The following is a 15,150-nucleotide window of genomic DNA, read 5'->3' on the forward strand; positions in this document are numbered from 1 at the left end:
GCGTAGGTTTTGGCATTCGAATATACTAAATCTGCCAACACATCGTTTTCGAGAGTGAGCCTTTCCTTTACCTCTCTTTCGCTATTCGAGAAAGAAGGCTTACGTTACTTGCAGAGTTAAGATGATATTTTCTATTTGTCCGTCCATTCTCGTTTCGTTTTATACGTGTATTTACCGTGTGTTTCTTCAAATTAATAAACTTTATACTTAGCCGTTATCAGAGATCAAACAATCATTGCGGAGTCAAATTTGAGCTACCTATGGATGAAATCACCACTTCAATTTGTATGTCAGCACATACCGTTCTATGACAGTGACTCATCCACTGGCATAGGTAACTACTTTCTCTTTCGGTTAAAAATAGCAGAAAATCAAGATTTCATATCCAGAGTTTGCTTCGTAAGTCTCCTCAGACTCAGACTTCATGTTCGAAATATCATTCAGCGCTAATAAAATTTGACTATACTGTTCCAATAAGTCCTTTTCGTAAGAGCCGTTTCGCCGCACTGTGAATGAACCTCTGTTTCCTAGGAAGCTTTAAAAACAGATGGTGGCATGAAGAATTATGAAGTGTCAAACCAAAAAGAAAACTGAACTAGACAGGTTTACGATCAGAAAAGAAAGTTCCCTTATTTTCGACAAGCTCTATAGCTCATTAAGGAATATTGTTTTCATGTGAATGCGTACTGTCACTCTCAATAGACTCTTTAGATTGCCCAGTAACATGATGCAACGGATAGCATTATTTTATTTATTTTTTATTATCGGTATGTTTCTCGTGAATATATGTTGTATTGTGTCTGCCATCAGGTAATGATGGGGAGAAAACCTAAAATCAAAAGTATACATCAACGCCTACCACAAGGAATAACCGTATACAATTTGCATATAGCAGTCAAAATGCCTGCTCTTGGCCGATCTAGGTATGAAAGTCGATATCCCTCGAAAAAACATTCAATGTCTTCTAATTTTTGTACACAGGTATTAATATACAGAAATAATGAAAAGTTATCCAAATGAATATGTATTATAGCGTTGTCTGATTCAAAAAACCTAAAATAAGAATTACTGTTCCGGCCGTTCTAGTTTTAAGATTATCTTAATTTAGCAGATTTCAAAAGAATCAAAGTAAAACCATTTTTCCTGTTTAAAAATGAGGATAAATCTATTTACACACCATTGGATTTAACCCTCTGAATTATTTTTTTTCTAATACAGCTAACAGGCCATCCAATACTGTAATAAAACTGATTATTCCTGTCATAATGATGCAGATTTATGTTGTGTGTCTACTATACGCATTCTCGAAATGTTAATTCGTCATTTGAGTAAAAAGTGAATAGATTTTAATTTGTAATTTATTCTTTCTACAGCCCGATATACAGAACAAACGATTACCCCATTAACAAGAGCCACCCGATTCACTCCCGTCAGTAAGTATACAGTTAATAAATTACAGTTGTTCTTCGATTGTACGGATATACATATACGAAGGCCACAAATAGCAAATTGTACAACGACGTTGTTGAATAAGTTATGCCCTTATAAAGTATGGACGTCAAGTATAGACAAAATACGAATTATTTTCGTATATCCATTTAGCTAATTACCATTTTATAGTAATTTCTAAAATTTTCGAGAGGGAGCAAGTAAAGCTGACTGGACGATAGTTGGGCACGATTTCTCTACTACCCCTTTAAATTATCGGAATCTCATTAGCAAGGTTTCTGTCTCTTAGCGGGTTAGTCTCTATTATAGAATATTCTGATTATTAAAAAAAGTGCCGTTTTTTCTAGAAGGCTTTTGTTCTTTTCAAGTTTTGTCTCCGAAAATACTAATTTCAGAACTTGCAAACTTATGTTTTCTCTTTTTCCCTCACGTACAGCCAAAAGCTCACCCAAGACCTTCACTCATTCAACTTCACACATCTACAAAACTCCACCTAGTGAGTACAAATTTGTAATATTTTCAATTTTTCATACATTTGTTCAAAATTTTGTTCCCGTAATTTCAATGAAAAAAATGCATATAAAAAATAAGATTAAAACGGAACCTGTGTAACTAAGATACGGAAAGTCGTGTCTTTCAGCCAAAAAGTTCAACAGAAACACTACGACTGTTTCGCGACCGATGAACTAAGTCACCTTACAAAATGTTAGGTAGAAAGTTCCCTTAAATTCAACAAGCACTATAGCTCATTAAGATAACGGGTTTTTATGCGAATACGTACTGTCCGTCGCAATATACTCTTTAGATTGCCCAGTAACATGATTCAACGTATAGCATTATTTTATTTATTTTTTCTCATCGGTATGTTGCTCGTGAATATATGTTGTATTGTGTCTGCCATCAGGGAATGATTAGGAGAAAACCTAAAAGCAAAAGTATACATCAACGCCTACCACAAGGAGTACCCGTATGCAATTTGCATATAGCAATCAAAATGCCTGCTCTTGGTCGTTCTAGGTATGAAAGTCGATATCCCTCGACAAAACCTTTAATGTCTTCAAATTGTTGTACACAGATATTAAATAATTAATTAATTAATTAAATATTGTAAGTACACAGCTAGAATTCCACGGAAATACAAGATGTTGATGTGGCCAGAGGGCATAACCTCAAAGTTTGTTGAAGAATATCTTCGCCATGGAATTTTATGGAGCTATAGAAATGAAAACTACCTTAAGGAACAAGCTAAAAATTAATCGATGTTGGAAATAGTTGAAACTGTGCAATATTCGGTCGACGTGCTGCGAGGAGTTGAAAAAAAAAAATTGAAGATTTAAAAATATATCGGGTGCTGATGTGGAAGGTTTATTATATGTATATCAAAAAATTAAAAATTTGTTGGGGGGAATATTTCTCTCATACACAATGAATTTGCTGCCATCTATTGTAAAAATACACAATCAAATATTTAACAGGTAGCATCTATATTAGATTCAAAAAATAATAAAACTTCAAATAATTTTCATGTTTAATGAATTTTGATTATTTAATTTTTAAGCCTTTGAATTTCCTACAAACGCACAGGAATCTTCTTCCATGATCTTTTCGGGTTAAATAATTTATCTCCTCTATAACTTCGATTAAAATATCATATAATCGTCAATCTATAATGTGTTGTGTATTCTTTTTTTACCCTCTTTTATAAGTGATAGTGAATAAATGCATGCAAAAAACAAACATGATGTGGCTCTGATCACAGTTTTCGTTAGTTCTAAAAGATCATCTTCATACATTGTTGCGGAATCGATGAGCTTTGAAAAAAAAAAAAACACCTCTTTGAATGCCAGGCATATAAAAAATCATTACTATTATTTTCCCGTGAGTTGCGTCTCTCTCCCTCCGTTGATTCGAGTCGAATGTAGCGCGCATGCGCCAACTGCACTCGCCTCCGTAAAAATTATCCAATAAGCATCCACTTACTACTTATTGTGTGGATACCTTTCAGAACAATCGGTAACTTAAAATTTAGTTACGAACTTAATCTCTTAAGGCGTGTAAACGGGCATTTACACACCTTTGAATTTAACCCCCTGAATTAAAGGACCGATAAGATTCATCTGGTTTTTTTTCTAATATAGCTAAGAGCCCAACCCATACTGTAACAGAAATCATTACTCCTGTCATAATGATGCAGATTATGTCGGATGTCTACTATACGCATTTTCGAAATGCCAATTCGTCGTTTGAGTAAAAAGTAAATAGATTCTAATTTGTAATTTATTCTTTCTACAGCCCGATCTACGGGAAAAACGAAAATCGGATCAACAAGAACCACCAAAATCACTCCCAGTAGTAAGTATGCAGTGCAATAATCACAGTTCTTCCTTGATTGTATAGATATACAAATAAAAAGGCCACAAATAGAAAATTGCACAATGAGGTGTTTGAAAAATAGATGCCCATAAAATGTGTGGACTTCTAGTATAGCCAATACAGCAAACGAATATAAAAGCAAATTCTACACACTGTGAATGAACCTGTTTCATAGGGAGCTTTCAAAGCAGATGGTAACCGGAAGAGTTATGAATTGTCAAACCAAAACAAAAACTGAGCTAGCCAGGTTAACGATCAGAAAAAAAAGGTTTCCTTAACTTTGACTAGCAGAAGCTACAGCTCAAGGAGATGTAGCGTTTCGATGTGAATACGTTCTGTCCCTATCAATAGACTCTTTAGGTTGCCAAGTAACATGATGCAACGAATATATCATTATTTTATTTATTTTTTTCTTATTGGTAAGTTTATCGTGAATATATGTTTCGTTACGTGTGCCATCAGGGAATGATGCGGAATAAAACTAACAGCAAAAGTATGCATCAATGCCTACCACAAGGAGAAATCGTATGCAATTTGCATATAGCAGTCAAAATGCCTGCTCTTGGCCGTTCTAGGTATGAACGTCGATATCCCTCGAAAAAAAACTTCAATGTCTTCAAATTGTTGTACACAAAGATTAATATAATGAAAAGTCATCAAAAATGAGTATGTGTTATATTATAGCGTTGTCGAAATCAACAAACCTTAAAATAAAAGTGACTATTCCAGCCGTTCTAATGTTAAGATTACTTTATTTAAGAACCTTGAAAATAATATGCCTAATTCACTCACCAATAAGGTGTTAAGCGAGATGACTCGCTCCGATGGATATATATATATATTCTTATTTCACAATAAGATTCTCATTTCTTTTTCTTTTTGTATCCTGTGTATATAATATGGCAGGCTGTAAGATAACAGATGAGATGGCATGTGGGGGGGAGGGTTCAATTGCTTCTAAAACATACCTCCTGTTTAGTGATGCGACTACATCGATTACGAACTAGAACATAACTGACACTTTAATAATGAACATCCGGCCTAGACATATGTTGCCCTAACAACCGGAACGACATTCGAAAGCCATACTTTTGCCATTTCGCGACTCGTTATAATAATAATGATGGTACATAAATAACATCTTCAACATCTTCCTCCCTTTAGGAGAAAACCATAAGTTTCTTACAATTTATGAGAATAAGTCAGCCTGGATGGAGGCTTCATCAGGCGACCCGATCTTGTGACCGTGTAAGATCCATTATCCCGGGTTGTCTGTGATGACGGGCCTGCTACCTGTTTCTGTGGTGTTGGAACCTGGCATTGGAGTGAGATCTCATCCTTGGTTGCTGGGGATTTAGGACCACTTCTGTCTGGCTTGTACTCAGGCTCTTGCATCTCAGGTAGGGATGTCATATTGTCTTGGTGGTGACAGGCTGGCTGTGAAGCTGTGTCCTTAATTCCTATATCTTGTTGGACACGTGGTTTAATGAATTGTCTGCTTCTTCTCAACGTGGAGCCCTCATTTGTACGGATCTCATAAGTGCGCGGACTGATCTGTTTTGTTACGCAGGCTTCTTCCCAAATCGGTCTCTAGTTTGGAGGGTTCCGGTGCCACACTGAAGCTCCAGGATGCAATGGCACAAGGTCTTGTGATGATCTATTATGTCGCTGAGCCATCTCATTTTGCCTTTCTAGCAACTTTGCATGGACTTCAGGAACCTGCGATAGAGTGAATTGTAGACGCTGGCTACTGGTCGGCAGGCTCGTCCGTGTAGGTCTTCCAAAGCTCCTTTGCGCTGGACTGCACCTCAGTTGATCATCTGGCGTGTTACGTTGAGCTAATAAGCCCAGGTATGGGTCAGAATTTTAACAGCAGATTCCGCCTGTCCATTGCAGCGGCTGTTCCCTGGCCTCGACATGAGATGACGGAAGACCCAGCCATCAGCAAAATCTAGGAACTGTTTGTTCTTGAATTGCGGACCACCGTCTGTGATGAGCGTGCAAGACTTATGAGAGAGCCCTGTTCAATAAAGGAAGCCAAAACGAAGGTGAGTCGTTCGATAACTTCTTGGCGGCTCTTAGAAGCCAGATTAAAGTATGCGGTTATTGCGACAAATGTATGAACTCGCTACTCAGAGATAGAATTGTTGTCGGAATCCGAGATTCGAATACTTATGCAGAGCTCGTTAAGCACAGGTCTCGATCGCTTGAGAAATGCATTGATGTTTGTAGGGCAGCAGACAAAGCCACACATGAGAATTGCAGTCCAGCGTTCACTTGCTGAGGTACATGCAGTCAAAAAACCCATCAGAGTTTCGCAAGATCATAAAAGCTGTGAATGCAAATATTGCGGGCTTGAGCATCCGTTGAGAAAAGAATCTTGTCCTGCATGGAAGCACGTGTGCAAAAAATGCGACAGAGTTAATCATTTTGAGACCGTGTGCATGTCTATAACGAAGGGTCAGATACAAGCAAGGCGATCATCCAAAGCTAGGCGGATCCGACAAATCAGGCACGACCCGGATGAGACTTATCCTGAACTGGAAGACGAGTACGTATAATGTGTGTGTCTTCGGTAAATACACATTCTGCAAAGTGTGTTCTCCATGTCAACGGACGAAGAGTGGTGTTCCAGTTAGACACAGGGGCATCCATCAACCTATTACCCGGGTCAAAAGTAGCACCGAATACAAATTTTTTGCAGTGTCGTCGCAAACTGAAAATGTGGATTAATTCGGAGCTTATCGCAAGCGGGTCATGTAAAGCTGAGGTACATAACCCTAATACTGGGTTCCGACATGCCGTGGAATTTGTTATAGTCGATCAAGAATTGTCACCACTCCTGGGGCTTCCCACATGTGAAGCCATGAATTTGATATCTGTACAACACAGCAATTTCATCAGAGTTGGCAATGTGATGTAGGAGCCAGAACTGAAAGCGTTTTTTCTGAAGGAGTCGGCAAATTTCCGGGACAAGTCAAGCTGAAAGTGAATCCAGAAGTCGTACCCGTGGTCCCCCCCCCCCCGAAAGCCTCCTATCGCTCTCAGAGAAAAACTCGGGTAAGAGCTGCACCGACTCATGGAGCAAGGAATCATCAAGCGAGTAGTAGAGCCAACCAGCTGGGTGAATCAGTTCGTGATAGTTAATAAACGAGATGGATCACTGAGACTTTGCATTGACCCTCTCCACCTCAACAAGGCTCTTCAAAGAGAGCATTACACCTTTCCAACCATAGATGACGTGTTGCATGAACTGGCGGGGTCCGACACATTCACAAAATGTGATCTGCAATGGGGTTTTCTGCATGTAGTGCTAGATGAAGAGTCATCACAGTTAACAACATTTCAGACTCCATTGGGACGCTTCCGTTGGTGCAGACTCCCATTTGGCATCAAGGTGGCTCCAGAAATCTTTCAGAGACGTATACACGAACTCTTGATGGGCTTGGAAGGTGTCATAGCAGTAGCTGATGATATCATCGTACATGGCAGAGAAGAAGCAGAACGTGACCGAAGATTTAAATCTTTTCTACACAGATGCATAGAATGCACAGATGCACAACCGAAACGACAATCGAAAGACATACTGTTGCCATTCCGCGACTCGTTATAATAATAACGATGGTACATTAATAACATCTCCAACACCTCCATCCTAATATGTGTACATTAATCTTAACTAAACCCCGAAACTTCTCCAACCCATAATCCCATCTCGTGTGTAATCACCTCAAAATTTGTTAATCGCGACAGTACCTAATTGTCCAGGAAAAATATGTTGTAAAAGTTTGTTTTGTTTTTTTTTAACACAAAATAAAGTGTTCCAGACTCTGCCACTAAGCTGGGCTGGAAGAGATCTCGACAACAGAATAAGTCCAGTGGCAAAGTTCTATCGTTCATTCATTCAGCCTTGAAAATAATTACAGTACAACCAACCTTCATTTTCTCAAAGAAGGATAAATTTAATTACACACCTTTGAACTTAACCCCATGAATTAAAGGGCCGATAAGATTCATCTGGTTCTTTTTTCCAATATACCTAAGAGCCCAACCGATACTGTAACAGAAATCATTACTCCTGTCATAATGATGCAGATTATGTCGGATGTCTACTATACGCATTTTCGAAACGTCAATTCGTCGTTTGAGTAAAAAGTAAATAGATTCTAATTTGTAATTTATTCTTTCTACAGCCCGATCTACGGGAAAAACGAAAATCGGATCAACAAGAACCACCAAAATCACTCCCAGTAGTAAGTATGCAGTGCAATAATCACAGTTCTTCCTTGATTGTATAGATATACAAATAAAAAGGCCACAAATAGAAAATTGCACAATGAGGTATTTGAAAAAGAGATGTCCATAAAATGTGTGGACATCTAGTATAGCCAATACAGCAAACGAATATAAAAGCAAATTCTACACACTGTGAATGAACCTGTTTCATAGGGCGCTTTCAAAGCAGATGGTAGCCTGAAGAGTTATGAATTGTCAAACCAAAACAAAAACTGAGCTAGCCAGGTTAACGATCAGAAAAAAAAAGGTTTCCTTAACTTTGACAAGCAGAAGCTACAGCTCAAGGAGAAGTAGGGTTTCGATGTGAATACGTTCTGTCCCTATCAATAGACCCTTTAGATTGCCCAGTAATATGATGCAACGAATATATCATTATTTTATTTATTTTTTTCTTATTGATAAGTTTATCGTGAATATATGTTTCGTTACGTGTGCCATCAGGGAATGATGCGGAATAAACCTAACAGCGAAAGTATGCATCAATGCCTACCACAAGAAGAAATCGTATGCAATTTGCATATAGCAGTCAAAATGCCTGCTCTTAGCCGTTCTAGGTATGAACGTCGATATCCCTCGAAAAAAAACTTCAATGTCTTCAAATTGCTGTACACAAAGATTAATATAATGAAAAGTCATCAAAAATGAGTATGTGTTATATTATAGCGTTGTCGAAATCAACAAACCTTAAAATAAAAGTGACTATTCCAGCCATTCTAATGTATCTTAACATTAGAATGGCTGGAATAGTCACTTTTATTTTAAGGTTTGTTTATTTTATTTTTTAAGGTTATCTTTATTTAAGAGCCTTGAAAATAATTACAGTACAACCAACCTTCATTTTCTCAAAGGAGGATAAATTTAGTTACACACCTTTGAACTCTCTCTTAACCCCATGAATTAAAGGACCGATAAGATTCATCTGGTTTTTTTTCTAATATAGCTAAGAGCCCAACCGATACTGTAACAAAAATCATTACTCCTGTCATAATGATGCAGATTATGTCGGATGTCTACTATACACATTTTCGAAACGTCAATTCGTCGTTTGAGTAAAAAGTAAATAAATTCTAATTTGTAATTTATTCTTTCTACAGCCCGATCTACGGAAAAAACGAAAATCGGATCAACAAGAACCACCAAAATCACTCCCAGTTGTAAGTACACAGTGCATAAATGACAGTTCTTCCTTCATTGTACGGATATACAAATACAAAGGCCACAAATAGAAAATTGCACAAGGAGGTGTTTTAAAAAGAGATGCCCATAAAATGTGTGCACTTCAAGTATACCCAAAATACAGCAAATTAATATTAAAACATATACGTATCACGAAAGAAAAATCAATAATTAATAATATACGCCCAGTGAAAAGTGTATGGGAATTTTAAATATGTAAGGATAGCTTCTCGATTTATCCCAATTGTTTATCGTACTTCTTTTGAAACGTATGATTTATTTTCATAGAATATATCGACACTTTCGTCGACACTGACATGTCTTTCCTCTCTGAGATTATCACTTGACGACCAGGGCTGCCCGACGGCTAATTCCTTGGATGATGTCTGTACAACGGGAAACGACACCATCTTTCCCGACACGCTCCGCATAACGAAGAATAAATCTGACAACACCCCCAAAGAGATGATAGACATAATTAGGGAGATCGGCTTGGGTAACAATAACTCGTAAGAAACCACCTGACCAATATTTCTATTGAGGTTCACAAACTGTTAGACAGACTATTGTCCAGTATCATCAAGCTCGAGCTGCCCAGAACAATGGAAAAGTTCATCCAGACAGACTGTTTTCTCCATGCCTTCGCGTCTACCCCACCCTCCTTGACATCAATCTTTGATGATATTCCAAATCTGTTCCCACACTTTTATCTGAAACCCAAACATTTTCTCTAGCTGTTTCTCAATCCCAGCATCTCTACACTACATCCAAATCCACCAACACTCCACTTCCTTCCTCCTCTTCTCTCCCTCTTACCTCCACTTCCAACCCGTCTTCCTCCACCTCCACATCCTCTCATTCTTCTCTTCATCCTCCTCCCAGATCATCTATTATTCCAAAATCCTCTTCTCGTACCACCTCCAACTCTCGTCGTTCTCTTGACTTCCCTCCCCATGCATCTTCTATCATCCCAAAATCCTCCTCTTGCACCTCCACTGAACCTTCCTACCGCCGCATTGTACAAGCTCCTAATTTCCCACATCCTGTGCTTTACACCCTACGCCCTATAAAATCCCAGCACACCCTGTTGCAACCTCGGAACAAGCTTTCATCGGAAACAACTTAACTTTCACAACCTGCAATCAAAACACCCTCAACTTCAGCGCACCATCCTACTGTTTCAACCCCTGCTTAAAGTCCTACCGCTTCAACCTCTGCTCAACACGCTACTACTTCAACTTCTGCTCAACACGCCTACTGTTTAAACCTCTTCTTCCAACACTGTTAACTTTTGCACTGACCCCCTCCCATCTCAATCATATGCTCAACTCCATCTCAACAGACAGGTATACAACCACCTGATACAATTCAAAAGCCCAATAGACGATGAGCACATACAAAACAAGCAAGCCATGCTCAAGGCATTCCCGAGAGCTGAAGTCGATCTACCGGCACGTACGCAACATCAACATTCAAAAGTAAGACCCATCAGGAGTTGTATAGCTATAGACCTGCCCACTGAGGAAGACAACCATCGGCTCGAGCAACTACTAAAGAAGCTGACACAACAACACAACTGAGAATGGCAGGCGAAAACCCCCCATGACAACTCAACCAAAACTCATCATAATATGGCGTCCGAGCAACACTACTGACCAACAAGTTATTGACGCCATATCTACAATCGCGCAGGCACCCGGGCAGATCAACATAGATTCTAGAATCTCGGCCAAACCAGACACAACACACATTGTAGTGGCAGTCCCTGGTAGCGTTAAGATTATCTTTATTTAACAGCCTTGAAAAATAATTCCAGTAAAACCAACCTTCGTTTTATCAAAATGAGCATAAATCGAATTACAGATTATGGCGAATGTCTACTATATTCATTTTTGAAATATCAATTCGTCATTTGAGTAAAAAGTGAATAGATTTTAATTTGTAATTTATTCTTTCTACAGCCCGATCTACGAAAGAAACGATTACCCCAACAACAAGAACCACCCGATTCACTCCCATTAGTAAGTATACAGTGCATAAATTACAGTTCTTCCTTGATCGTACGGATATACAAATAAAATGGCCACAAATAGCAAATTGTTCAAAGAATTGGCTGAAAAAAAAGATGTCCATAAAAATATGGACGTCAAGGATAACCAAAATACCAAAGTACGATGGTTTATCAAGAATAGATAACTTCTCGATTTATCTGACTGTATTTATCGTACTTTTTTTACGAACGCATCATTCGTGTTATAATTTACGACACCCTTGGAAAGTATGGTGAAAACGGGAGGAAAGTTTGGTGCAAAAGACATTTTTTTTGAGGGGCTCCACTTTTTTTACCTGTCCAGTCAAAAAATTCCCCATTCACCATAACCACAATTCTACTCAATTTAGCAACTGGCCTCTAGTCCCAATATCGTGTAAACGCTTCTAAATTTTATCATGTTGGATAAGATCGAATGTCTTCTGGAAATTAAGGTGATCAACATCCAAATTTTTTGCCCTGCACAATGCTTTAGTCACGTGGTAATAAAGGCAAAGGAGGCTGGTTACACATGACTCCCCTTTCTTGATCCCATGTGGATTTTCAGACAATATAATGTTCCCATTTATCCATTGCACGAATTACCTGTTGATAGTGATTTCCAAAATTTTTAAGAGGAAGTACATCAAGCTCAACTGACGATAATTGGACACGCCTTATCTACTAACGTTTCTAATTATCGGAACCCCATTAGCAAGCTTCCAGTCTCTTGGTACGGTACCCTCTTTTATAGAATATTCTGATTCTAAAAAATATCCGTCGTTCCTGGGGGCTTTTTGATGTTTTCATACAGTATTTTGTCTCCGAATGGTTGGTTGCAGAACTTGGAAACTTATGTTTTCTTTTTTTTCTCGCGTACAGCCAAGGGCTTATCCGAGACCTTCACTCCTCCAACTGAAACTCTCTACAAAACACCACCTAATGGGTACAATTGTGTACCATTTCTAATTTTCCATACATTTTGGTCCCTTGATTTCAATGAAAAAATACATATAAAAAAGCAAGATTAAAAAAGGAACCTGTTTAAAGCAGAACCAGGAAGTTACACTTTTCAGCGAAAAATTTGACGCAAACAATGAGGGCACACGACCAATAGACAAACAAAGGGATTATACAAAATGTAGTACAACAAAGTAATACAAAGTGCTCTACGGAATTTCTTTCTTTTTACTAATTAGCTGCTTTCCAATGTATTTTCTACATCATTCACCTCGACATAAGCAAAAAATATTTTTTTAGTAATTTTAATAAGGCATATGTAATAAAGCAGTGGTTTCTGATTCAGACCACACAGAGAGCAACAGATGCCACACAACGATACAATTATTTAATCATTACACTTCACTCATATTATAAAAAATTGATTTTTCAGATTGCAGAGCACTACACATAACAAGCATTACACAGAACAAACTTCACGATAGATGCAAAACACGCACACGCGCATGCCGCCATTCGTACGTACCATTTCGTAAGAAATCCCGTAGAAAAATGTGTACGAAGTGGCTATTTGGTTAATTAGTAGTAGTTGCTTTCTTATATTATGAAAACAATGCTTTTTTTGTTGGTTTTTTTTGGAAAAGCATGATTTTTCTATGGAGGAAATCAATGCAAGAGATGGATTTCATATCGTACTTTTTTTCGAACGTGTCATTTGTGTTATAATTCATGACATCCGTGGTAGGCTATCTTATTTATTTAAAAAAACCTATTACAGAAAATCTCCCTGAGACAACACAAATTGAATTGTCCTTTGCTAAACCAACTGGTATTCTCCCATCGAAGCAGTTGGTTCACAGTGTATAAATTTTGCATGATCAATCCTATCCATTCCATTGAAAATTTAGCTCACATTTTGTGTTCCAAAAAGAGCACCTGTAGAACTTCTAAGCACAATTTCAACCAAATCTATGACACGGTGTAGGTATGGTCTCCAAAACCTGACAGCATACTCCAGTCCAGGACGTACTAAGCCTCGGAAAAACGGAAGAATGACTAGGAGAACGCGAAGAGACCTTCTTAATAATGAAATTGCTCATTCTATTCGATTTTTTGACCACCGCTGAACAATATTCAGGAAAATTAAACCACTCGTCAATGAAAATTCCTTAATCGGTGAATCTAGTTGCATCCGGGGTAATATTACCATTCAACTTGTAAATGAAACTTTGGTTGTTCAAACAGCTCTGGCGTACAAATAAAATTTACCGTTTCATATAGCGATGAGGATGGAGATCAGGCATTGGACATCTACAGCTTGCCGCAACTGATGACGAGTAGTTCAGAAAATATTGCCGGAATCGCGCACAAGTTGGAAGCATCACTTGTTTTACGCGGTCGAGATGAATAATAGATATGATTATTTAAATTTTAAAATCTCGTACGAGTAGCAAAAAAAAAACGAAATCCTCTTTCAGACACAAGAACGGTTGTTTTTCGCCCGCATTCACATTTGGAAGAGCCTTTTCGTCTGGTACGTGTGTGAGCTCGACAATTTCACACATTGACGAAGACGATCTCACCAAGCTGGCGTGATCGAGTGTCGTTTAATGTTGTAGCGGTCGTTCTAACCGGTGAAATCTGGTTATCACCAAGAGCATTAGCGTTGCATCGGACAGATTGTGTGCCATTAGTTGCTAGATGATTGGTAACTCCTTTTTTGGTGCGGAGACAGAAAGTCTGTGGAATTGTTAAACGTTTTTAAATAATTATAATATTTGAATGCGAAACCTATCCCTCTATGTCGATCCATCACTACTGATCATTAGCTGATGACTGGAATCGCGAAAAATAACAAAAATACCGAGGAAATGAAGATCGACGAAATGTTTCGCTCTCAACGCCGCAAACTCTATAGAACACGTCCTGGCCTTGCTGATTGATCTTCGAACAATCTTTCGAAACGTCCTAGACATAATTCATTACCCGATGCCACTTTTGCTGTCTCTGCTGATGTGAATCAAAGTGGCAGTACTGAGTGCAAAAGTACTTATAGAGCTAAGAACTTTTGCACTGCGGAACACGGGAGTGCTTGCCGATTTGTCGCGACGATTTGAATTGGTTGAAAACTCGCTGTCCAGAATCCTGATGGACGTAGAAGTGGCTAAACGAGAGAGAGAGAGATGCCCTCCGTACTGAAAACGCCAAAATGGCTGTAGAAATACAGGAGCTTTGCCATCGACTATATCACGATCAAGATAAGTTAAGATCGAGTTAAGATCAAAAATTGAGGACCTGGAAAACCGTTCTCGTCGTGATCATCTGATGTTTTTCGGGGTTTCCTGTGATCAATCCACTGAAACCTGGGATGTGTGTAAGAACAAAATCAAGAACTTGTGCGAAAAAGTGGGAGTGTCTCGAGTGCACATCGACAGGGCTCATATGATAGGAATATCTACAAGTGAAAAACTGTCACCAATCTTCGCTCGCATACCCTCCCCTTTAATAAGTTCGCAATACAATCCTGCAAAAATTGAAGGGTTTGAAATCCTTCGGCATATCGGTGTCCCAGGATTATTCACCGGCCGTCAGAAAAAGGAGTCTGCTGAACGTTGATAGAAAAAAGGCGGTCACGCAGGATAAGAATGCAAAAATGTTGATGCACAAACTAATAATAGATAACGAGATTTTTATTTGTAGTCTGGAATTCACAGGCATAATTAAAGTGTAAAATCCCAATTTATAAATTATGGCCGGCCTGTTTGCAATATAGATCCTTGTAATTGTAACGATTTTGAATCAACTTATAATCAAAACCTTATATCCTCCCCTGCACTACGCCACATTCTGTCCAGAAACGACGCCCT

General features: G+C 38.4%; 1 protein-coding gene across 1 annotated transcript in view; it reads left to right on the forward strand.

Moving 5' to 3' along the window:
* Nucleotides 1-15,150, forward strand: part of LOC149078731 (uncharacterized) — a 146,881-nt gene that overhangs the window by 53,295 nt on the left and 78,436 nt on the right. Inside the window, exons 32-37 of the mRNA XM_089240455.1 lie at nt 1,374-1,433; nt 1,886-1,945; nt 3,742-3,801; nt 8,016-8,075; nt 9,213-9,272; nt 11,256-11,315. Coding sequence (XP_089096581.1) covers nt 1,374-1,433; nt 1,886-1,945; nt 3,742-3,801; nt 8,016-8,075; nt 9,213-9,272; nt 11,256-11,315 — 360 coding nt within the window. The remainder of the gene's footprint in view (nt 1-1,373; nt 1,434-1,885; nt 1,946-3,741; nt 3,802-8,015; nt 8,076-9,212; nt 9,273-11,255; nt 11,316-15,150) is intronic.

The sequence above is a fragment of the Pholcus phalangioides genome, unplaced genomic scaffold (genome assembly GCF_987345545.1).
Source record: "Pholcus phalangioides strain wild (caught in Gottingen) unplaced genomic scaffold, Ppha-v1.0 ptg000013l_1, whole genome shotgun sequence".
NCBI classification, from domain to species: Eukaryota; Metazoa; Arthropoda; class Arachnida; order Araneae; family Pholcidae; genus Pholcus; species Pholcus phalangioides.